The sequence below is a fragment of the Limanda limanda genome, chromosome 6 (genome assembly GCF_963576545.1).
Source record: "Limanda limanda chromosome 6, fLimLim1.1, whole genome shotgun sequence".
Lineage (NCBI taxonomy): Eukaryota > Metazoa > Chordata > Actinopteri > Pleuronectiformes > Pleuronectidae > Limanda > Limanda limanda.
The window spans coordinates 20330589-20357327 of record NC_083641.1 but is presented as its reverse complement, the minus strand read 5'-3'; the positions used below and the strand labels follow the sequence as shown (position 1 = coordinate 20357327).

The window sequence follows — 26739 nt, the reverse complement described above, 5'->3', positions numbered from 1 at the left end:
TCCCCGGGGTTAGAAGATGATGTTGTGATGTGAATGTATTGGTTTATATTGCATGTGTCACGTCACGATAAATCAGTCCCTTGTGCCGCCCTCTCGGCCTTTTGCGCCCCAGCAACCGCCTATTTCGCGTATGCCAGGAGCCGCCCCTGGAGTGGATGATGGAGTCGATGTCACAAGAGCTAGAGAAGGATGATATTGCGGACGACCAACAAGCAGAAATCAAACTTTCCGCCAGTTGAGATTAAAGCAGATGAAGAAAACCCGAGGCCACATCTCAGCAAGATGTTTGTAGACTCGTGCTCTAAAGGTGGACCAAAGTTTAACCAAAAGTTTAAATATACAGTGGGAGAGCGGCATTTAACTTTTTATTTTAGCTGTCATGTGGTTCATGTCTTGACATGTCTTCCCAAAAGTTCTTAAATGTTGTGTTGACATGTTAAATGTTTAATGTTTGACATGTTTAATGTCATTGCTCTTATATTTGTAAAGATTCTCCTTTAATTAAAAATAACTTTTTTTGGGTTGGATTTATGACCCCTTGTCCTTTTTTGAACTGTATAGGAGCGGCCCCCATCAAGTTGTTGGAAGTAACTAAGTAATTTTTAATTACAGTTCATTTTTAATGAACTACTTTTTACTTTTACTTACTTGTGTAGATTATTAGATGGGTACTTTTAATTGTACTTAAAGGTGACATATTATGAAAATTCCACTTTTGTAGTGATTATATACGTTAATTTGGGTATCTGGCATGTCTACCGTCCCAAAAACTCTGAAAAAAAAAACCTCCTGCGATTTGTTGTGGTTCCTCTGTAGTCTCTGTTGTAGTCTTTGTTCCTTGTGTGTTGTTGCAGTCTTCACTTCCTGTCTTTGATTGTCAGCCTGCCCTCATGTGTTTCACCTGTGTTCAATTGCCCCTGCCTTCCCTGTGTATTTAAGCTTCTTCCTTACCTTTGTCCTCTGTCTGATTGTCTGTGTTTCCTGCAATGTTTGTTGGTGCTGTTTTTCCCTTCCTGCGTTCCTGATCTCCTGAGACTCGTGAAAACTTCCTTTTGTTTTGTTTGTTACCTGTTAGTGTTAATGTTTTGTTTTGTTAAAGAACTTATTTAATTAAATTACCTTTTATTTTATAATCTCTGCATTTGGGTCCATCTCTTCATCTAAACCGTAACATTACCTATAAGTTATTTGGTTGACAACGATTTCTGGACACTGATGTAGGTAAAGTTGTCATATAGACGACAACTGAGTTGTATATTTTTTTTCACCTGCTTTGAGGAAGGAGAAGTCATATCCATATTTTCCAGAAGAAACCACTTGAATTAGACTGTGGACCGTTGTGTGGGCTAATACTAATACACAGATTAATTTATGAAGTCAGATGACGTCTCCATTTGTCAGCCTGTAGTTATTAAAAAAATCATAAGTAATGAGTAGTAGGCCTGCTGAGAATTATTAAGTTTTTCTGTAAGTTAGTTGCAAAAGTAGTTAATGACAAAAGTAGAGTTGAAAATTACTTTATTTCTTCTTAAAGCATTACTGCTTAACAGTGTTCTTGTCCCAGGGAATTAACAAATAAATCAAGAAAAAAAAAGAGTGGATTAGATTATTTCACATATTTATCTCAAGAGTTAATTTTGTCACTTTGTGTGGCCTCGACTCATGATTGCTTTCTTTGTGTTCCTCTCTGGTCTCAATAGGATGATGTAACATTTGGGTCCAAACAGCGCCACCAAGAGGCCAAAACTAGAGGCCAGGATGGCAAATACCTCCACTACATCTGCGTATTTTCCTGGTGAGTTGACGTAAGCAGGGACAAAGGCCAGCCACACTGCGCAGAAAATCAACATGCTGAAAGTGATGAGTTTGGCCTCGTTGAAGTTGTCGGGGAGATTCCTTGCTAGAAAAGCTAACAGGAAGCTGAGCACAGCCAGTAATCCAATGTAGCCAAGCAACACTGCGAAGCCGATCGTGGAGCCAACTACACACTCATACACGATCTTGTCATTGTGGTACTGGGTGTTTTTATGAGGAGCTGGTGAAGCAGACACAAGCCAGGTAGTGCATATTGCTGCTTGAACAGAAGTTAGAACCAGAATTGTCCCTCTCTGCTGCACTGAGCCAAACCACTTCAGAGTGGCTCCCCCTCCTGGCCTGGAGGCCTTGAACACCGCCAGTACCACCATGGTTTTAACCAGGATACACGACACACAAAGCACAAAGCTGATGCCAAACGCTGCATGTCTCAGCTGGCACGTCCATGCTCTGGGTCTTCCGATGAACAGCAAAGAACAAAGGAAACAGAACTTCAGTGAAACCAAGAGCAGGAAGCTGAGTTCTGAATTGTTTGCACGCACCATGGGGGTGCTGCGGTGATGGAAGAAGATGCCCAGGACGACAGCAGAGAAAATCGTGCCCAGCAGGGAGGCGGTGGTCAGGCAGATACCTAGAGGCTCATGGTAGGAGAGGAACTCTGTTTTCTTTGGAACACAGTGGTCACGCTGGGGGCTGGACCAGAAATCCTCTGGACAGCTGCTGCACTCCATGGAGTCTATAGAAAAAAAGAAGAAAAATGTGTTACCAATTTGAAAACACTCCAGTGTGGATGATGCATGGAAGGATAATATATGATGGTATTTAATAACATTGGATTGATACAAACCTGTTTCATTTGTGAACTCTCCCTCAGAACAAGGGACACAGTCAAAACAGCACACAGGTTCCCCCTTCTTTCTGGCCATGCGGGTTCCTAGAGGACAGCTCTCACTGCAGACTGACCGAGGAGGCTGCAGTCATCATCATAAAACAGTTATTCTACACCATTTGATATTAATATCCCATGCCATATTAAACAAGAGCATAAACCACAACAAATACATTTAACCTGTTTGGATTCAAAGTTCCAGAAGATCTTCTTGTCATGAAGTGTGAGTTTTTCACCTGTAGTGGCTGATTTCTTAACCTCACCCACACGGTGAACTTTAGTTCCTCCATCAGGAAGCCACTGCCAGTTCATGATGTCATAGATCGGTAAGGCATCGCCGTTTTCATCAAATGACACTTCATCACCAAATGGTGTGGTGAAGTTGACCTTCTCTAAGTAATACATAAGCTATAATTGGGAGAAAACAGAAGATTTATATATCATCATGGAGAACATGTTGATTGCGCATACGTTTTCAGAATTAAAAAATTGAGTCATACAAAATATAGTTTCCTAAACACATGAAAAATACAATTCAATCTGTTTCCTTTAATTACCTGTGCCAAAGAGGATATGTTTTTAACCCCTGTTCAATTGTTGGTTTGTTTGTTTGAAAGCAAGATTGAAAAATAACTTATGATCACAAAACGTGGAGGTAGAAATAGGAGAAAAAAATGCATATCAGGATCCCTGATTTTCCCAGAGAATAATGAATGGATCTTGTTAATATTATAAAAGTAAAGCCACTTTAAGGGACTGTAATGCTATGAAAAATAAAGTGAATATTGTGTTTTTCGTATTGTGACTTCTGTTATTAAATATTTTGCCTTTTACTCAAAGAAAATAAGGGTAAACGCTACCAGGCCTCGTCATATCACAGTTTATATTATCTTAGTGTCAAACACGGGGGATCAGTTTAACAAACGGTTAAGTGTAAATTTCACACCTGCCATGGCTGCAGGCTTTGCACAGCAGCACAGCTGTGGCCACTGAAAGGTCCTCCCCCTGCCTCACAGCGCAGCAAGTCATCTAGTGCGTACGCCAGAGCATACACTGCCTTGTAGATATTGTACTCAGGCCGGAGGTTAGAGACATCTAGAAACTCTGTCTCCACATTCTCTATGTCTTCATCCCCAGTGCACAACGCTCCTGCTGCTTCCATCCAAGCTGCCGGAGCTGGAGCAAATCTACACTGAAATGTGTGTTCCCAAAACTGTCTCACCTGAAATGCATTTAGAGGCTGAAATCACAGTATTTCATCATTATATAATGACAGATCTGCTTGTAAGATTAAAATCACACCATGCTATTTCCATTGTTAGTGTTGTCTTCTCTGTCAGGACGGATGTGAAACAGAAAGTCCCTGAGTCCTGGTATTTCTCCCCGACGGATGGCGATGCCCAGTGTTCCGCCCAGGTACGGCATGAGGTCGGGGGACTGCAGCACAGCAGCTGTTGTCCAGGCTTCACTAGCCATCTACTGCAGGCCTGTCACATTCTGCCTCACCACCTGTGCATTGCATAATACTGAATATATTTTTTTCAGACTTACGTATGTACAACAGCTTTAATTTACTTTGTAGCACAGAACAATTATAAAATATAGAATATACAAAACTCAGACCAGTGTAATACACTTAGTAAGAGACACATGCACAATTGAAAATGAGGTTGGCTCTCAAATCTTAAGGCACAACAAGAGTTAGATAAGTAAATACCTTTTTCATTAACTGTATCATGTGGATCCGATGTGCAAACACGATGACCACACGAGCTGTGGATTTCTTCATCACCTCCACAATGCTCCCCATTTCGACTGGGTCGTCACCCCAGGGTAAGATCTCTGTGTAGGCCAGACAACCTCCACCGGACGCAGCCAAGTCAGACTGAAAAGATCTCAATTAAGTCCGTAGTCATCATCACTGACCAGAAGGCCTGCCCACGTCCAGCCAAAATGTTGGAGTATCTGAATCATGGCATGCACCTGAACAAAGGGAGGGATGAGTGCAAAGATTCATGTCTCTCAATTAATTCTTCTTATCATGCGCTTTCAATTAAATCCAGTACTGTGTCTGAGGCAACATATTTTTTAATCCAGGGGACATCTTTGATTTGCACACAACTTCCTGTGAGACATTATTTGAATTTGTTATCTGTAGATAGAGTTTCACCTGAAAAACATCACTTGGTATAGTCCTGAAGAAGGACGGGAATCTTTGACGGTCACTCAGGCAGGAACACGTGGCAAAATAACTCACCTGTTAAAAAACAGCAACATATGGTATCCATACAGCAATTGCTTTTCATACAAGTCAGCAGAATTCATTAAATAATTCATTACAATAAAAAAAGTCCTCGTAATACATTGTACATATCCTAATTTAACATTTCAGATTTATTCAAATGGATTAGGGTCAAGACTGAAAAGAAACTTACAATGGGCAGTTTGAATAAACCTATCACATCAGAGGTGGCGATAGAAAAAGTTGACATGGAATCACCCACAATCCCCAGGACTGGAGGAGGCCCCACACAGGCCTCCTGAAGCAGATAGTCCTCCTCTCGACCGCTTGCCAGAGACAACGCGGCACTGAATCCAATCACCAGCGTAGCACAGTTATCGTACAGACTGTATCCCAGAGTCACATTAGGCAGCAGGTCAGCGCTTCTGTTGATCTCTTAGATAGCAAAGGCCATGGTCATGGCATATCTGAAGCCTGCAGGGTCAAAGCTAACACATAAACAGACACAATTAACCACTATGAAGTTATATATGTTCATATGATATAATAAAACTGTTGAATTTATGCAGGAGTCTGAGACTCACCCCTGGCAGCTGAGCTGAGTCGGCTCTGAGGTGAACGTCAGCTCAGAGAACACGGAGGTGAAATGGACGCCAAACAACCCACCCAGAATCACATCACCAGGCTTGTGCATCCCATTGAGTTAAAACTGCCTTCTGAGCTTACAGGATGAGGAGTGAGTGGAGGATTCAGATGAGAAAAGGGAGGAAGGGAACATAATCAACAATGAGAAGCCATGAAAGGAGAAAAATGTGTCTAGAAATGGCCCCATTACTGCCGTCCGTCCCTCCAGCCCCATCTCTGATCTTAATGCAGGAGTGCTTGTTTTATATGCAGGAGGATTTTCTTTATAGTTTCATTACGCCCATCAGGGCTTGGGCAGACATTTGGGGGAGGGAAAGCTCATATCAAATGTATACACATGATTTCATAATTCACGCACTTTGATTTGAATTGTTTTGCTTTTGTGAAGGTGGCGGTCATGTTGAGTTTTTGTCTCTCGGTCACCATGAACTATCTTGAATGGAAAGATCAATAAATCGTAATTCTCTATATAGCAACAAAGCAAAGGCATCAAGTGCTACTCTATGAAATTGAGACGCTATCATGTCAGGTTTAAGTGAACTTTTGGCGTATATACTTTTTTGAATGGGGATTTGTCAGACATGGGAGTAAGTCACTCATGTGCAAGTCACAAGCAAGTCTCAAGTCATAACCTTCAAGTCTCAAGCAAGTCCAAGTCACTGTGGTTAGAATCAAGCAAGTCACAAGTCAAGTCATTGCTCAGGTCAAGCAAGTCACAAGTCAAGTCATACAAAAATCATATTATCTCACCCAGTTTCTACATGTAAAAATCAGTCAAGAGAGTGGTTCACAATCACAAGTTGTTTTATTTCAACATTAACAATCATAATGTCTACACATTAACAATAACTCAAACTATTGAGCAGCCTGCTTACAATTGCCCAACTTACTGAACTGCTTGCGTCCACCTTCAGGAGGGTCACGCAATTTCTCAATGGCCTGTTAAGGCATCTGTCTAAGGTGCTTCTCATTAACATTTCTGTGAACAAAAAAGTATTGTATCATCAACTAAATGGAACATAAAATTAAAATAAATATATAAAAATAAATAAATAAATATTGCCTGAAATGTAAACATTACTGAAATGAAAAAACATTACATCAAACCATGAAAACGTATTCACCATTCCTCCCAGGTGTCAGGCTCCAAATAACAGGGACAGCAGTGGTTGTGTAAGTGGCGTTGCATAGATAAGGTTATTTCATTTTGCACACTTAATAATCAATATTTTAATAATAAATCTTAGGTTAAAATGTAGATAGTGTAAATATGAACAGGACGAAATAACAAGAATAGCATGTGGCATACCAAAGCCATTATGTGAATAGTTTGAAAATGTTTTTTTTGATCATTACCTCCAACCTATGAACAGAATCAATTAGAACCTCTAGGTGGCTCGCTGTATACGAGAACAGATCAAGTCATCAGTCAATCTCCCTACATGTTGTAGAATATTATTTGCAATACATCGACTTACAATGCATTGCATTTGCAAAAAATTAAATTTGAGAGTACTTTGTCACTCAGTTGTGAACGATGGGGTCGCATTATCACCCCACCATGGCTGAACACACGTTCAACAGGTGCACTTGATGCAGGGACTGCCATGACCCTTACCGCCACCTTGAACAAAGAGGGGAGGGTGCGCCTGTTCATGGCCCAAAACTGAAGGCAGCTCTGTCCATCACAAATGTCGAGGTAGTGGTTCAACTGAATTTGGGGAGTGGAATTTGAACTCATCTTCATATTTTTGCGGTATGCTGAGAACAGCCCAGTCTGACGCTCTGGCTCTGACGGTGTAATTGGCTCATCGGTGATTGGACTGGTCGTGGTCATGGTCATGCCAGCATCTCTGAGAATCAAGCCTGATAAACAAGCAAAAACAATAGTCACAAAATATTTCTATAACAATTTCAATTTTGTCCACTTCATTAACATAAATGTGGGAGGGAAAATATTAGGAACACTTTTCAATATATTATTCTCTCCAGTATACCACTATCACCCACTACAACCTCAATAATAACTATAAAGTAGAATTATCACCTTTCTGACAATGTAAACAAAAACTGAAGTGCTCAGTGTGTATATATCAACATACTAAACATTCCTTTTACAGACTATTTCTTCATAGGTCTGACATTTAAATTGGATTAATACGGAAAAAATAACATACTTTTTATCATCACAGACACATCCACCTTGACGTTTTCAGGGGCCAAAACATCATGGGCCAACCACATGGTGCCGAATGAAGGATCCAGCAAAGCAGCTTTTAGGTATAGAGGGTCAGAGAACGGCAAGGTTGCTCCATCACTCTGGTCATCTGCCATCCTCACATGTACAAAGATCCCTCTGAATCTTCTTTGGAGTGATTCTTGCAGGCTACGGATCAAACCACCCATGTAGTGCACTCTCTCTTTTTGATTTTCCAAGTGATGATTAAGAGAAAGGATGCAGGGTACCACAGCACTTATAGTGACAATTTTTTCTCCTTGTGTGAGATCCGTGGCTTCTCCAAAGGGTTGAAGAACATCCACCAGTTCCCTTATCTGACTCCACTCTCTAGCTGTGAATACTGTCTCTTTGTGTCCCGCATCTTCAAGAACTGCAGACAGTTTCAGTTGGTCACAGTTAAGCACTGATTTCAGTTGCCTAAGTGTGGAATTCCAGCGTGTGGTTACAGAGGCAGGGATTCCACGCTGTCCAAACTCCATCTCAAATTTGTCTTTGAAAGTGGTGCTCGTGTGGAGCAAAGAGCTCAACCTTGAAGCTTTGGAGAGAGCTGCACTGATTATTTTAGTGTCTTTAAGGCCATCACCTATAGTCAATTGAAGGGTATGTGCAAAACATTGAAGTCTTGTCTGGGACTCAATACATTCTCAAACCTCTCCTGCTCTTCCACTGTCAGGTTGTTCCAAATGTTGAAATCATCATGGTCGTCATCTTCATCTTCCTGTCCAGGAAAACATGTACTGAACGCCTTTTTCATGTTTGCAGCGTTGTCACAGATGATGTGGTCGACCTTTTTCTTCATTTGATATTCTTCACATATTTGCTCAAATTCTTCACAAATTCTTTCCCCTGTATGGGAACCTCTGAAGCGGTTGCATGCGAGCAACTGAGATTTTAACTGAAGACTGTCATCTTCGATGTTGATCCAATGTCCTGTGACTCCAAGAAAGCCTCTCATCCTGCGGTCTGACCATATGTCTACAGTCACTGACACATTAGCTGCCTTTGCTAGTTCATTTTTTAGCTTACTTTGTCTATCTCCCACCAGACTGTCAATCTTTGAAGTAATTGTTCTTCGACTGACTGGAGAGTACTTGTTGTCCACTATTGACAAAAACTGATGAAAGCTTTGATGTTCAACGATGGACAATGGCATGTTGCAATTTATTATGAGGTCCGACAGTATTGAGTGTGTAATGGCTTTCTGCCAGGGATGGTTGCAGTTGTATAGTGGCACACTCCTTGATTCGATGAATTGGTTGATTGAAGGCTGTTTAAGATCCAAAGTATCTTTGGTATGGATGTACTCTTCATATCTGTAGACAGTAAAAAGAAAAGAGGAATATATTTACACATTATGATTCATATATTATTCATTGCATAGTAAATCATTAGTTTAGTTCTATGAATGCAAGAATCAAATAAGATTACTTGTTATCCTGGAACTGCTGACCATATAGCTAGGACTCAATCAGTCTGTTCAATTTCTGTGAATTGTGTGAGGATTGTGGGTTGTGAGTTGTTGTTGTTTTGTTTCTCTTCCTTCTCTGTTGTGTTCCTCCTGTGTGTTGTGTGTGTCAGGGGGCGTGGTGTGGCTCCTGGCGACGGCAGATGAGGCACACCGGATTCCAATCATCATTATCTCCTCCATATATGCCTGGCTCGCTCTCCACTCCGGCGCCGGATTATACTATGTTGTCGACCGTCGTGTGCCTCGCCGCTTCTCGCTTCCACTCGGGATCTACAAGCCAGATTACTGCCACTACAACCTGTTTCCATGTTACCTGGAAATAAACTTTATTTACTTAACCTCTACTTCTCGTTCCGTGTCTGCTGTGGGGTCCTAGATCTAACAAACCTTAACAGAATAATCCGGCCACGACATGGACTCCACAGACACGGAGAAATTCAGACTGGCGTTGTCGTCTCAGGAGAACCGGGTTGGACAACACGAGAAGGCGCTACTTGAAGCAATGGAAGCAATCACCACACTTACCTCCAAGGTGTGCCTGATCGGCAGTCGGGTGGAGCAGATAGTGTCGCACCTCTCCTCGCAGCCGTCTCCGCCAGCTCCGACTCCGGTTCCAGCTCCAGCACCATCAGGCTCTGCTTCGGGCTCTCTTCCCTCTCAGCCTCGGGAGCCCTTCATACCTACACCCGCTAGGTTTACTGGCCAGGCAGGTTCCGGTAGGGAGTTTATTTTTCAGTGCAAACTCGTTTTTGATCAACAGCCCTTAACGTATTCCACAGAGAAGTCACGGATTGCTTTTGTGATGAGCCTGCTTTCTGATAAAGCCGCGGCTTGGGCTGTAGCCCTCGCTCATAGTCAGTCCCCAGTTTGTTTTTCATTTACCTCGTTCTCAGAGGAGTTTCTCAAAGTTTTTGACCACCCGCTGCGCTGCAAGGAGGCCAGTAGCCGGCTCCTGTCGCTACGCCAGGGAGCTAACTCCGTAGCTAAACACTCGGTGGACTTCCGCATTTTAGCCATCGAGAGCGGGTGGGACGAGGCAGCGTTACAGGGGGTGTTTCTCCGGGGATTAAGAGACGAGGTGAGAGATGAACTAGCTGCTCGTGATGAGACCACCTCACTGGACGAATTAATTTCTTTGTCAATTCGCTTAGACTGTCGCCTCCACAAGAGACGCAGGGAGAGATCCGGGGGGGGTTGCCGTGCACCTCCCGTGACTCAGACACTGGGTTCTTTTCAGCGTGGATTTACACCTTCCACACCACCACCATTCGGTCCGGACCGGATTCCTCAGCGGACCGCCTCTGCTTCATCTTCTTCCGGCGCCGAGGAACCCATGCAGCTGGGGAGGGCGAGACTACCTCCACGGGAGCGTCAACGTCGTCAGCTACAGGGCCTCTGCATCTATTGCGGGCAGGATGGACATCTCCGAGACAACTGCCCGGTTCTGCCAAAAGGGGGGGCTCACCAACCACTGGAGGGGCGTTGGTGAGTCAGTCTTCTGTGTGCTCGTCTCCTCCACGTCTCCTGATCAAAGGTACTCTTTCCTGGGATCAAGCCTCCCGTTCGCTGCCCATCTTGGTGGATTCGGGGGCGGATGACAATTTTATTGACTCTAGTTTTGTTTCACAGGCTCAGGTTCCCTGTCAGCTTCTTGCTCAACCGAAGAGGGTGTTTGCTTTAGATGGCAGGCTCCTGGCTCAGGTTACTCACCGCACTAGCCCCATCTCCCTGTTGTTATCCGGTAACCATCATGAGGCCATATCTTTTTTTGTTATTCCGTCTCCTACTTCCCCTGTGGTGTTGGGTCTACCCTGGTTAAAGCTACATAACCTCCACATTGACTGGTCCTCTGTTTCCGTGCTTAATTGGAGTTTATTTTGCCATGCCCATTGTCTACGTTCCGCCGTTCCCTCCACTCCCCCTATGCCGCTGTCTCCTCCCAAGCCAGTGGATCTTAGCTCCGTACCTTCCGTGTATCACCACCTCCAGGAGGTGTTCAGTAAGGCCCATGCTCTATCCCTTCCCCCTCACAGACCTTATGACTGCGGCATTGAGCTTCTCCCGAATGTTCCATACCCCTCCAGCAAGCTTTATAATTTATCCAGGCCTGAACGTATCGCCATGGAGACATACATCACCGAATCGGTGGCCTCGGGTCTCATTCGGCCATCGTCATCACCGTTGGGGGCGGGGTTTTTCTTTGTTGAGAAGGACAAGTCTTTGCGACCCTGTATCGATTTTCGGGGCCTCAACAACATTACTATTAAGAACAAGTATCCCCTCCCTCTCATTGACTCTGCTTTCGGACCCCTTCATGAGGCCACTGTGTTTACTAAATTGGACCTTAGGAACGCCTACCACCTAGTGAGGATTAGGGAGGGGGATGAGTGGAAGACGGGGTTCAACACCCCCCTGGGTCATTTTGAATATTTGGTTATGCCCTTTGGCCTCACCAATGCTCCTGCTGTGTTTCAATGCCTTATGAACGACGTGTTAAGGGACATGCTTAACTGTTTTGTGTTTGTGTACTTAGATGATATTTTGATTTTCTCCCGTAACCACCAGGAGCACGTGCAACATGTCCAGCTTGTGCTCAAAAGACTCCTGGAGAACAGGTTATATGTGAAGGCGGAGAAGTGTGATTTTCATGTATGTTCTGTTAGTTTTTTGGGTTTCATTGTGGAGAAGGGGCAAATCAAGACCGACCCTGCCAAGGTTAAGGCAGTGGCCGAATGGCCCACTCCTACATCAAGGAAGCAATTGCAGAGGTTTCTCGGGTTTGCTAATTTCTACCGCAGATTTATCCGAGACTATAGTATTGTTGCTACACCTCTGACGCAGCTGACTTCGATCAAGATTCCTTTTAAGTGGTCTCCTACAGCTGAGGGGGCGTTTGCTAAACTTAAGTGTTTGTTTTCATCGGCACCTGTTCTTGTTCACCCTGACCCTGCGTTACAGTTTGTGGTGGAGGTGGATGCCTCTGACTCCGGGGTGGGAGCCGTGCTGTCGCAGCGTACCACCACCGACCAGAAGGAGCACCCGTGTGCCTTCTTCTCCCGCCAGCTCTCACCTGCGGAGAGAAACTATGACGTTGGTAACCGGGAGTTGCTGGCGGTTGTCCTGGCTCTGCAGGAGTGGAGGCACTGGCTTGAGGGATCTACGCTACCTTTCATTGTGTGGACCGATCATAAAAACCTGTCTTATCTCCGTTCTGCTCGTAGGCTCAACTCTCGCCAGGCCCGGTGGGCACTTTTCCTGGGACGTTTTCAATTTACACTCACCTACCGGCCTGGATCCAAGAACATCAAGCCGGACGCGCTGTCACGTCAGTTTGCTCTTCCTATGGATGACACGTCCGGAGACACCATCCTGCCTTCTGCCTGCGTGGTGGGAGCAGCCGGGTGGGAGATCGAGGGTGTGGTCCAGGGGGCCCAGAGGGACCAGCCGGTTCCGCAAGGCTGTCCACCGAACAGGTTGTTCGTTCCTGAGGTCGTCAGGTCTCCAGTTCTGCAGTGGGGACACTCCTCGCGGATTGCCTGTCATCCTGGTGCCCGTCGGACCCTGGCTCTGCTGCAACAACGTTTCTGGTGGCCCTCCATGGCGGCGGATACCAGAGAATTCGTCGCTGCCTGTTCTGTCTGCGCCCGAAGCAAGGCTTCTCATCAGGCCCCTGCGGGACTGCTGCGCCCCTTACCCATCCCTCACCGCCCCTGGTCGCACATCGCGGTGGACTTCATCACGGGTCTTCCTCCCTCTGAAGGCAATACTGTTGTCCTTACCATCGTTGACCGCTTCTCTAAGGCGGCACACTTCATCCCGCTATCCAAACTTCCATCCGCCCTGGAGACAGCAAACCTGCTGGTCGTGCACGTTTTCCGGCTGCATGGCATCCCGGTGGACATCGTATCGGACAGGGGTCCTCAGTTCGCCGCGAGGACGTGGAAGGCGTTCTGCCAAGCGGTGGGGGCGTCGGTCAGCTTGTCATCCGGTTACCATCCGCAGTCCAACGGCCAGACAGAACGGGCTAACCAGGATCTGGGGTCAGCCCTACGCTGTGTGTCAGCTCTACATCCGGTTTCCTGGGCCACACACCTCTCCTGGATCGAATATGCGCACAACTCCCTGGTCTGCTCCGCCACAGGTATGTCGCCATTCATGGTTTGTAATGGTTTCCAACCTCCTCTCTTCCCATCCCAGGAAGCTGACGTGGCAGTGCCATCCGTGGAGGAGCATCTGCAGCGTGCTCGTCGGGTCTGGCGCGAGGCCCGGGCAGCCCTCGTCCGTACGGCAGCCCGCAATCAGCGAGTGGCTGACCGTCACCGCATCCCTGCTCCGGACTACCAACCTGGACAGATGGTTTGGTTATCTTCCCGGGATCTGCCTCTCCAGACCGAATCCCGTAAACTGACTCCGAGATATATTGGTCCATTCGAGGTGGATCGCATCATAAATCCTTGTGCGGTGAGACTTAAACTCCCCTTGTCTTTGAAGGTTCATCCCACATTCCACGTCTCTCTCCTCAAGCCAGTGTCCACCAGTCCTCTAAGCCCTCCTGCTGAGCTTCCTCCACCCACCCTTATCATAGACGGCCACCCGGCTTATACTGTTAATAAGATCTTGGACGTACGCCGGCGTGGTCGTGGTTATCAATACCTCGTGGACTGGGAGGGATATGGCCCAGAGGAGAGACAATGGGTGTCACGTTCCCTTATTTTGGACGCTGACATCCTTAATGACTTTTATGCTCGTTACCCGGACAGGCCGGGCCGGCCGCCAGGCGGCGTCCATTGAGGGCGGGGTACTGTGAGGATTGTGGGTTGTGAGTTGTTGTTGTTTTGTTTCTCTTCCTTCTCTGTTGTGTTCCTCCTGTGTGTTGTGTGTGTCAGGGGGCGTGGTGTGGCTCCTGGCGACGGCAGATGAGGCACACCGGATTCCAATCATCATTATCTCCTCCATATATGCCTGGCTCGCTCTCCACTCCGGCGCCGGATTATACTATGTTGTCGACCGTCGTGTGCCTCGCCGCTTCTCGCTTCCACTCGGGATCTACAAGCCAGATTACTGCCACTACAACCTGTTTCCATGTTACCTGGAAATAAACTTTATTTACTTAACCTCTACTTCTCGTTCCGTGTCTGCTGTGGGGTCCTAGATCTAACAAACCTTAACAAATTGGCTCTTTTAAAATGCACTGAAATGTTCATACATTTAAACAAAATCTGTTAATATGCAATGTGGGATGCAGTTTTTATAGGGCTTATGACAAGTCAAATTAAAATGTGAGTTAAATTTCCCGAGAGAAATATTGACTTTAGGATAAATGTATAATATTCATATATATATATATATATATATATATTCTCCACTCCTCTTTCTTTCTTTACACTGTAAGGTAATAATGTGTTAATAACTTCATCTGCTTGTATTACATATTAAAAAATAAATAAATGTAAGAGTGAAAAGGCTTTAAATAAGACAGAAAATAAAATAGAGCCTCAAATCTATCAAACCAAATTCCCTTAAATTCCCTGGCATACAGGATTTTCAATATCAGTGTTACACAACCATCAATCAAACACATAGAAATACACTCTCTTCACTCATAGTTTTTCTCAAACTCTCGCTCTCACACACACACACACACGCACACACACACACACACTCACTCACTCACTCACACACACACACACACTCGCTCTCTCTCTCTCTCTCTCTCTCTCTCTCAAAAACTTGAAGTGACACGTTAATCTGCAGTGGCAATCCGCGAGTCGCGGCCGTTAATCAGCGTGCATAAATATGCACTGACTTGCTCGTAATGTTAGCTTAATAAACTACTGTGTTGGAATTCATGTTAGCAACCGTTACCTTTCTAGTTAACGTCTGACCCATTTGACCAGCCAATAAGTTAGCTAAAGACACTTTTACTGCGCATTTTATTGAGAAGACATTAGGTTATAGATAGCCTTCTAGCCACGGTCAATTTAAGATATGTAGGCCTAAGTGTTAGCAAACGTTAGCTTTGTAACAGCCGTACAGCTAGCTAAAAGACAGTCACGTAGCTTACCTTTTTTTGTGGGTTTTGTAGTGACGGATGAAGTTGGATGTGGTGGCGATCGTGTCACTGATTTTTGAGCTGCAGACCTTGCATACCGCTGTCCTCTTTTTCTTATTCTCATCGACAATGTAATCGTTGAACCCAAATTTAATTATTTTTGGTCTTGCCGCCTCCATGACTGCTGCTCCTGTGTTGACCTGCTCACGCAGCGGCAGTTTGTCCGTGCAGCGCGCGATCACCCTAGATGCGTACATTCATTGCACTGTAAAATCACCCGATCCTTTTTCAAAATAAAATATATAGGCTAAATATATAAATAAAACATAATTTCTAACTTAATCTAACTTTTAAAAAGTTGAGTCATTTCGAGTCATCTGTCTCAAGTCTAAGTCAAGTCTCAAGTCATGAAGACCAAGTCTAAGTCAAGTCGAGTCTTTTATCAGTGTAATTCAAGCAAGTCTCAAGTCCTCAAATTTGCGACTCGAGTCTGACTCGAGTCAAGTCATGTGACTCGAGTCCCCCATGTCTGGGATTTGTTCTCTCACACTATAATAAACCTCCTTGTAGAGAGGAATTGGTGATCCGTCAATTAAAAGTACAACTCTACAATCAATTAGTTAAGCTGAAGTAAACAATTGCACATTTACTAGTGTTTCGGGTGAACTCATGATTCAAGTGTGGTTTCCTTTAAAATACTAAATGATGTAATAATTCAAATTAAAATAATTACTTATTTTATTTATTCATTTCTTTTCAATAATTGTTTGAATCACTGCGTTTTGAGTTGCAGGTATCATACTATATTTTAAGTTAGTTTCTGTTTTGGGTATTAGTTATAATTATGTGGTTGCCTAGTTACCTCCACCAAGGAGGTTAAGTTTTCTCCCCTGTCCATTTGTCTGTTTTTTTAGAAGCTTACATGAAAAACCATTGAACCAGGTTTTAACAAATCTTTGTGGAATGATGGGACATGAGCAAAGAAAAGGACACATTCAATTAAGTTGCGGATCAGGTGAAAGTGTGATCAAGGCTTTTTTCCAACCACCAACTCTGACAATGTGAGATTAAGTGTTTTGGGAAATTTTCACCAATTTCCCAGGGAATAATTCATGGCTCTCAATGGAAAAAAAATCTGGCACATTTAGAAGACTGATATCCACGAGTGCGTGAAATGTTGGGCCTTGTTTGTTTTAAATGGTAATTTAACAAGAGTTGAAGAGAAACAGAGGCACTCAGTGAAGGTTATAAAGTGCTTAAGGCTAAGGAACTGAAAAATACACAGCAAGGACATCCTCTCTGTGATGTACAGTAAGATGACGTACAGTAGGAGGGAATCTTTAATCTGAAAAGCTATATAAGCAGTGATTACACACTTACTGCTCACATTCACACACTTGGGGGATGATGTGGATCTCAGCTGTCTTTGTTTGCCTTTTATGGGTTCTGGGTCTGTTTGAGCTGAACTCTGCTCTTGGTTTGAGCGGGGCTGGGATCAAGTGTAAGCTGCAGGGTATGGCTCATCCACCTGCCTTCTCAATGGATGGGGACTATGTGGTTGGGGGGGTTTTCTCCATTCACTACTACATGAACACAGTGAGATATAACTACACCACAATGCCTGAGCCTCTGAGGTGCACGGGGAGGTTTGTATAACAGGGAGAAATGGGGTATAAAAGGATGTTGGACCGTGTTAATTTTTTACGTTAAGTTACATGTGTTATATTCTAAATGTGTGGCTATAGCAGAGACGATTATGATTTGTGTTTCTTAAATGAAACCAGTTGCTTTCAACATCTTTTTTATAAATATTTCACTGATTAAGAACAGATGAATATGAATTTAGTTGTCATTAGTTGTGTGAAATTAGTTGTCCATTGTCATGCATTTAATCTTTTGTGAATTTTTGACTGGTATGTCTATAAATTATAGATATTATTTGAATGACTAGTATTTGTAGTAGAAGTATTATTATTGGGCTATTCCTATTATGATGTTATCTATGATGAGGTATGATTTTCTTGTTTTTGATTTGGTTCCTCTGTGAAGCACATTGTAAAAGCAAGTTATTATTATAATTATTTTCATTATTAGTTGTTGTAGTAGTAGTACTAGTAGTACTATTTTCATTAGTAGTGGTATTATTAGGACAATTAGTATGCCTGTAAATTGTTCCATTATAGGCTAAGATGATAATTGTGATTATTATTATAACTATTATTGGTAGTAGTACTCCTGTTCGTATTATTAGTATTATTCTTAGGCCTGTGGTTTTCCCATTAAAACATGTGATCCCATTCTATGTGAACAACAACATGCTCACATATATGTGTGCCTGTGTAGCATCGACTCCCATGAGCTGCGCTTCTCACGCGCCATGATCTTTGCCATTGAGGAGATCAACAACAGCTCTAACCTGCTGCCGGGCGTCACGCTCGGTTACCACATCTACGACTCGTGCGCCTCAGTGCCGATGGCGGTGCGTCTGGCCTTCCAGCTCTCCAACGGTCAGGATCCGGAGTTCAGCCTCGGCAACGACCACAACTGCTCCCAGTCCGGAATGGTGATGGCCATCGTTGGCGAGTCCGGCTCCACGCCATCCATCAGCATGTCGCGCGTCCTTGGGCCCTTTAACATCCCTCAAGTAAATCTATTTGTGTTTCTTCTCAATTCATTAATTATAAACTAGTGCTATTCACAGTTGTTTTTGGAGACGAAGAATCCCACTGTGTTGCTCCAGGTGAGCCACTTTGCCACGTGCGCCTGCCTCTCAAACAAGAAGCAGTACCCGAGTTTCTTCAGGACGATCCCCAGTGACAAGTACCAGGCCGACGCGCTGGCCAAACTGGTCAAACACTTCGGCTGGACGTGGATCGGTGCTGTACGCTCGGATTCGGACTATGGCAACAACGGCATGGCGTCTTTCCTGGAAGCAGCGCACAGAGAGGGCATCTGCGTGGAGTACTCTGAGTCTTTCTACCGCAACAACCCGCGCAGCAAGATCCAGAGAGTGGCTGAAGTGATCCGCAGGTAAATACATTCAGTCCCACAACATTAGAATATAGGAAATTATTTTATTAAGAGAGTGCAAACCCAAAACAATGTAATAATACTTAATAATAACTGACTATTCGTGTTGTTTTGTTTATTGATATTATAGGCCTTAATAAAAATACTAATTGAAAATCTTTACTTTCAAAACACTGAAGTTCCCATGTTTGCTGGTTTAAAAATCCTTATCCATATTTACTGTGTGCATTATGCATTACATCATCTCTCCAGGTCGACAGCGACAGTTATTGTGGCCTTCGTAGCCTCTGGAGACATGAGGATCCTGTTGGAGGAGCTGTCCCGAGAGCCTTCTCCTCCTCGTCAGTGGTTAGGAAGCGAGGGCTGGGTGACTGACTCACAGCTGCTGAGGTTCTCCTTCTGTGCCGGGGCCATCGGAATTGGCATCCAGCAAGCTGTCATTCCCGGCCTGAGGGACTTCCTGCTGGATCTGCCCCCCACCAAAGTGTCTGCGTCCCCGGTGCTGACTGAGTTCTGGGAGAGTGAATTTGACTGCAGGCTGGACCAGAGTGAGGAAGTTGTGCTGACTTGTTTTTTGCTCATAGAACATTAGTGACACTATCAGTTGTATTGTGTGGTTGATTGTCACAATTTGTGGAGCTGCTTGGTTACTAACTTTTATTAATTTGTGGTTCACAATTAACATCAAAGATACATGAAAAATAAATGAGATGACTAAACATATATTTCAAATACATAAGGTATAAATAAGCAAGCTGAAAATATAAGGTACTAGGTAATAATGAAATAGACATTAAATAAGTGAAAAATAGAAGACAAGTAAGATAACTAAACATAGATGAAACGTAAACTAAATGGAGAACATTAAGAATATAATAAAGTTATTTAAAAGGATACTGACAGTGTGCATGCTTCATACTAATAATAATGTGCAGTAATATCAGCGATAATAATCATAATGATATATAATTATAATGGAACAGTACAATACAGCATAATACTATGATAATATCATATTCATGTTCTTGTTTTGTTAATATTAATACAGGTAGGGTGAGTTTCAAGAAAATAATTATCATTATTTTCATAAATGTAAATGATAATAAGTAATTAGCCCAGTCTCTTCCTCGTTGTGTTTTTAGGTGCAGCCACAGGAGAGAGTCTATGTGATGGAACTGAAGACATACAGACGCTCCAGAGCCCGTACACCGACACGTCTCAGCTCCGCATCACCAACATGGTGTACAAGGCTGTTTATGCAATAGCTCATGCCATTCATACCGCAGTGTGCCAGAAAACTAACTCTAAAAGAGAGTGTGACAAACTCACCAGGATAGAGTCCAAACAGGTCGGTCCAAACAAATACGTCACATACGTACCAAGATGAAAATGTACTTTACATTATTTACTTCCTGTCTTATTCCATTTCATCTTCACAGGTTCTTACTGAGCTGAAGAAAGTCAGTTTTTCCAAAAACGGTTATGATGTGTCGTTTGATGCCAATGGAGACCCTGTGGCCACATATGAGCTGGTCAACTGGCAAAGAAGAGCGAGTGGCAGCATTGAGTTGGTGACAGTCGGGCACTACAATGCGTCGCTGCCGGTCGGCCAGGAATTCCACATCATCAGGAACTTCACGTGGATGGAGGGTGGCACACAGGTGAGGAGCCAAAAGGTAACACTTATACCAGCTGTGTAGCCATAGTATGATATCTGTGTGAGTTTGTTTCTGTCTGTGTGACAGGTGCCTGCTTCAGTGTGCACGGACAGCTGCCCTGTAGGAACTCGTAAAGTGCTGCAGAGAGGGAAACCCATCTGCTGCTATGACTGTGTACCATGTCCTGAGGGAGAGATTAGCAATGCTACAGGTAAAATAAGGACACGAGGAATGTTCAACACCAGTTGATGCACCCACCAACTTGTAGGTAACATTTCGGACAAAGCGGGTCTGTGGAAGGGTCTCTGCTGGAAGCATTATGTTTTGGGGTTATTTAATGTACGCCCCATTATTGTCAACACATATTTCAAGAATAGCTTTAGAGAACCTTTTAACATTTGGCACAAATGTTCACTTGGACTTAATGATGTACTGATTTGATTTGGGAGCCAAACCTCAAATGTCAAGGTCATTGGTGGCCTCATAATAATGTTGGTGTCGTGAACATTATATCTCTTGTCTGTCTGTAGGGAATTTCTTTATAATTTGATCAGTTGTCAATGTTATACTAATAATAAACAGTAGTGAAGGTTTTTATATTTTATTTCTTGTTATATTTGGGTGTGGTTTTCTTTCAAACCATTATTGTTTTCTTCCACCTCCCACTTATTTTAACATTTCATTTATGGACACTTCGAATTGTCGGGTTTTCGTGACCTCTGTCCAGCACCTAGTATTCATTATATAAAGTTAACAGCAAATATAAGGCTGCTGAAAGAGTTTTTCTTCATTTATTTTTTCAGATTCACCTGATTGCTTCCCCTGCTCTGACGAGTTCTGGTCCAACGCAGAGAGAAACACGTGTCTCCCTAAGCCTGTAGAGTTTCTCTCCATCCATGAGGTCCTGGGAATCATCCTGGCTGCGTTCTCTGTTGGCGGCGCGTTTCTCGCCATCTTAACAGCGGCCGTATTCTTTCGTCACAGGACGTCTCCGATCGTCCGGGCGAACAACTCTGAGCTGAGCTTCCTGCTGCTGTTCTCGCTGACTTTGTGTTTCTTATGTTCACTAACTTTCATGGGAGCGCCCTCTGAGTGGTCCTGCATGCTACGACACACTGCGTTTGGCATCACCTTCGTCCTTTGCATATCTTGTGTTCTTGTGAAAACTATAGTGGTGTTAATGGCCTTTAAAGCAACACTTCCAGGTCGCAACATCATGAAATGGTTCGGCCCTCCGCAGCAAAGAATGACTGTGGTGTCCTTCACGTTTATTCAAGTTCTAATATGTATCATTTGGTTGGTTGTCAGTCCCCCTTTTCCAATGAAAAACCTGACCACATACAAGGAGAGAATCATCCTGGAGTGTGCGTTGGGTTCAGCCATTGGGTTCTGGGCTGTGCTCGGGTACATAGGCCTGTTGGCCTTCTTTTGCTTCGTGTTAGCCGTCCTAGCTCGGAAGCTCCCTGATAATTTTAATGAGGCAAAGCTCATAACGTTCAGCATGTTGATATTCTGTGCCGTCTGGATCACTTTTATTCCAGCTTACGTCAGCTCTCCTGGTAAATTCACTGTGGCTGTGGAGATATTTGCAATCCTGGCCTCCAGCTTTGGATTAATCCTGTGCATATTTGCTCCAAAGTGTTACATCATATTGTTTAAGCCCGAAAAGAACACCAAGAAACATTTGATGAACAAGAATGAATCCTAGTACATCTGAGCTCTAGGAATATTTATGATGGCTCCACACAATAGTTATTCACCTAGTTTGTGTGAATATTTACATTTGCATGCTTTTTCATAAATTGTAACTTTCGTGTTTAAAATCTTTTGTTTTCTAATTTTACAAATAATTTACATTTTGTGCTGAAAATTTGAAATAAACTTAACAAAGTTTTGCAACAAAAATAAGAGTTTTGTCTTTCCTCTAAAACATAAAAACTAATTGCAAATCATAGAATGTTAGATGTGGTGTAATAAAACACATCCTTCATACACTGACATCAGCTGTCTTTCGGGTTCAGCGTCTTGCCCGATGATGCCTTGGCGTGTGTGGAATGAGGGAGACGGGAATCAAACCCATCTTTACCTCCTGAGCCATAGCCGATCCTTCAGTTTATGCATTGATTGGAAAAGGTTGATGTTTTCATTCGTGTTTCATATGGGCCAATCTCATTACATAGTGACAATAATCTGGTTTATTTGAAAGAAAAAGATATTCTTATGTGAAGGGTGAATTCTGCACGAGAAAGAGTGGCCTATATTCTGTCAATTTAAGTAAAACATAAACTATGCAAAACTGTGGATCAGCTGTGGATATGACCACTAGATGGAAGCAGTCAACCAATCCCCTTTCTCGGGTCTGTTTTGTTAACCATGGTGGAGGGTAATTTTCAAACTTCGACAAAATATCAATAATTCCCTTCACAATTTCATGTTTCCTCTCTTGTTGGATCTCACAGTGAGTTGATTTCCTCCACACATTTAAAATCCTCAGCTCAGCTGGGTTTTCGCCCCAGGGCAAAAGTTCTCTGTGTAGGACAACTGCAGCATCATAGTTACTCATCAGCCGTAAGCAGAGAATGTGAACAAAGGAAACTACTCAGTTCCTGTTTCACTGCTTGAGTTTAAGTACCGTAAGTCTGAAGAAGGGACAGCCGGGTGGGAACATATACTTTGAAGATTTAATAATAGAAAATAAAAAGCATTCTCTGATGACGATAATGCATTGAAAATGGTCAAATTCAATTTCGTACATGTTTTCGTTCAGGTGTTAAATGACCATAGAATCCTGTTAGTGATTGAATTGTATGCTTTATTTTTTATGGATAATCATCAAACGTTGTCATGGTGTTGATAAAACAAACCCAGACAAATATTAACCTTACATAGATGTGAATCTGTCATGTTCAATATAGAGAGTATACAGCAATATACCAAATTATTTTCGGGGGTTCTCAAATTCACAGATGAAGGGCAACCATTAAAAATGACCTAATAACAACAGCTTTGCTGAAATAAGTTTTTTCAATCAGTTCAAAAGCATTTATCATTTCTTTTTTCATTTCCTCTCTTTTCACAGATCAAAATACCTCAAGGCAAAACATATATCAATGCTCATGTGTTCAGAGTATGGTGCAGGTGGACACAAATTCAGGAGCACAGCAAGATGCAGGTCCAAGTTAATTAAAATTAATTCTACACAAAATTTGAAGCAAACAGCCAAACTAAAACCATAAGTGTATTAAGTACTTGAAAGCTATACTTGAGTAAAAGAACAGATATCTTAACTGAAAGTGAAACCGGTAAAAGTCACCTGTAAGAAAATGACTTGAGCAAAAGTAGCTCATATTAAATATGCTTTAGTATCAAAAGTATCTGGTGTTGAAATGTACTTAAGTATCAAAATTAAAAGTACAAGTACCAAACTTAAAAATTATAAGTGCTAGGAAGTGCCTAAGAACACTTTCTAATCAGTAGCAGGAATGACACACAATGCCCCTTATGATAACTCAGCAAAAGGAAACAAGTTCTAGGCACACATAATAGGATAGTTTTCCTCTTTTGTTAATAACCTGCACATTGCCAGTACAGAGAAGACAAAATCACTGGACCCAGTCTAGTTTTGCTGCCAAATTTCAGACCGAATAATAAAGACTGAACTGAACCGAGCTCCTGCATGAGCACCTGGATAATAAATGGATGGGGGATGTGCTTGCGTTGATTAAGTCCCAGCCCTTTGTACACACGTAGCTACTCCCCATTGGATGGTGTTGGGCAAGAGTCCAGAGTGCTGACCAGACAAAGACCAATAAAACAGGCCAAGCTGAAACAAGTTCTACCAGTTTCCACTCTCACAGAAAACTCTGCCATTTTCCCTGCTAAAGACTTCAACCAAGACCCCCCCGGGTCTTTCCAGATTTTCTAGCTGCTATAGGGGGCAATCACAGACGTTTGTTTCATTTCATTTTCTTTTCTTTTTTTTTTATCTTCAGTCGACGTTTTATTTTGATATGACTTTTGTTATTTTAACTTGAAAGGCCGCGCAACAGGAAGTCACTCGGCAGGCCGAGTTTCACACAGACTTTACTTTCCACAAACTACAAACGGCTCCAAACAGCCGTTCATCCCTGCAGAAGGACTAAGTTTCATCCCGTCACGGTAGCACGAGAAAATCTGCTCCTTTCCGGTCCAGCAGCTGAGCTCCGTGTCCCCACTCCAACCACCGGAGCAAGCTCTTGAGAGACCACAAGATTCACTGGACCCTCCGGGAAAATCCGCGCTGGACGCAATACCCCCCACAAAGCCACGGTTACAGTAAGAGGCTATATTGTCTGGGCAGAGACTAGTTTTAATACTTAGGGTGTCATTTAAAATTTGAGTGTATTGTTTTGTTTGAGACCTCAGTGTCTACTTGTAGCTGTGACGATCTGGCATTTCCGGTTCCGGTGTTACGGCCGAGTTTAATGTTAAAGTGCCACCGCGCCGCGACGAAACGTTCCCGGCCGCACTGTTAACGTGCGACCAAGTTTACAGAGGCTTTACCGATCAAAACATCGGTGCACAACGCTAATTTGGGCCCCGAGTGGTAAACTCGGGGCCCAAAAAGATCAGAGAAGCTCTCAAAAACTGAGAAGCTCTCAGTTTTTGAGAGCTTCTTTGATCTTTCCTTGCATGTTCTTTCTCTCTCTCTCTCTCTCTCTCTCTCTCTCTTCTCCTAAACTTGCTTACACACACGTTCCGATCTGCATTCACACATTTCATGTAACATAAATAAATCTAGACTTAGAGAGCCTGAACGCATCTCAACGCCATTCAGCGCAAAAAAACAAGCAGAGATAATAATCTCTTTGTCTGAAGATTCCTTTGTGTAACTCACATGGCCCACCGCCATTTTGGCTTCGGCCTCACGTTTTCATTAACATAGGCCTCCATTTTGAATAACGTGAAGGTACCGCCATCTTGAATTCGACCAGACTACGTCACCACGTGACTGCGTCAAATGTCATTGCAACTCCCCCTTTCTCTCTCTCACACACACACACACACACACACACACACACACACACACACACACACACACACACACACACAGACCATTGGTTTTACATGTGTGTTCTAAATTGTGATAAGTGCTGCTGCTTTTGTTATCTTTGAAATATTGGAGTTTGTTAAATGAAGACTCATTGAATAACATTAACTTTATTTTCTCCTGTTTAATAAATCCTTTACGTAATTAAAGTATCTGTATCTTGTGATTATTTGTCCACATGTGGGTGAATTCAGCTGGATTATGATAGCCTGTGCTTGAACTTAAACCCTTCATTGTTTATTATATAATCATTTAGATTAAATATTGAGATCATTGATTTAACTTTTATAAACTGAGACTGATCTTTACAAATTGAATTGTTGGTCCCTGTAACCAGGGTGGTGCCCGTGACGATAAGTAATAATTACAGATTGGACCATTCTTAATTGATAATTTTATTGTTTTCATTGATTATTTAACTATTCTTAATTGATAACCGTATCATTTCTAATTAATTATTTTACTATTCTTAATTGATAGCTTTATCATTTTTAATTATTTAAAAAAATAATTTTTATTATTTTAATAATCATATTTCATGATTATTAATAATGAGCCAACGTCAAGTCTACTACAATTGCACAACAATGGTTTAGTGAGGTCTTTCGGATTGGCCTTGCCAGAGTTGGTCATTGCCCTGGCGGAGCGCAAAGAAGACGATCAGACTTGATAATCTATAGGGGGTCAAACTTGTAACAAAGTTTCTGAAGGTGAACCTGCGGAGGCATCTTTACCGGTACCGACCCCGGTCGACCGAGGCAGCCAGACCAAACAACGGACGCTTAGGGTCTCGCGCTGCTCCTCGACGGCAAACAAGCCGCCAGGCCTGCGTATCTCCCGAGGCAGGGGGCATGCGAATGAGCGCGAGAGAGGTGAAACGTGCCCAAGTAACAAGTCAGTTTTGAGAATATAAAAAAGTAGAAAGTACTTCTTATATGTGTTCAAATGTATCGAGTAAAAGTCATCAGGAAAATAAACACTCAATGTTGTTCAGTAATGTTGTGCAATAATGCATTAAAAATGATACCATAACATGGTATGCCTTTCGGCAATCAATAAATCTAAATAAAATATTGAATATTAATATTAAAAATATTAATATTAAATAATAACTTTAATTGATCAAAGTTACCTCGGGCATCACCCTTCAACTCTGATTAAAGGTCCCATCATATGCCCATTTTACCACAGTTGATATGGTTCCTTGGGGTCTTAATGAAATGTCTGTAACAGTTTTTGGTCAAAATACCACAAGGATCATGTAAAACAGCACCTTGTTACCCTGTCAAAAACAGTCCTCCTCAGATTGACTTCTTTTGAGTGCCCCCCCCACTTCTCCCCTCTCCCCCCTCCCACCTGCCACCTCCCCCCTCGGTAACAAGAGGTGTTCACCGGTTGCTCTCAGAGACATCCATTACCTCCTTAGAATGATGGCTGCTGCAGACCAATATAGTGTCTTGCAACCATATCGTTTTGAGCCAGAGTCAGACCCTGAACAGGAAGAGGACCCAGAACAAGTTAGAGAACTTAGGGCTCAACAGGACGTTTCTGAATGGTAAGTAAACTTTGTCACTACATTTATTTTTTTTGTTTTACATTGGCTTAGGACTTG

At 43.0% G+C, this 26739-nt stretch overlaps 1 protein-coding gene and 1 pseudogene across 1 annotated transcript; one reads left to right on the top strand and one right to left on the bottom strand.

Moving 5' to 3' along the window:
* Positions 1–1640: 1640 nt before the first annotated feature.
* On the bottom strand, positions 1641–5679 carry LOC133003762 (extracellular calcium-sensing receptor-like; annotated as a pseudogene).
* An 11183-nt stretch (positions 5680–16862) lies between these two features.
* LOC133003693 (extracellular calcium-sensing receptor-like) lies at positions 16863–21746 on the top strand. The gene is made up of 9 exons (XM_061073484.1): positions 16863–16996; positions 17694–17994; positions 18091–18380; positions 18633–18936; positions 19495–19498; positions 19529–19728; positions 19820–20041; positions 20126–20249; positions 20842–21746. Exons 1-9 carry the CDS (start codon positions 16866–16868, stop codon positions 21744–21746), a joined length of 2481 nt encoding a protein of 826 aa, XP_060929467.1. The 5' UTR covers positions 16863–16865.
* Positions 21747–26739: the final 4993 nt, after the last annotated feature.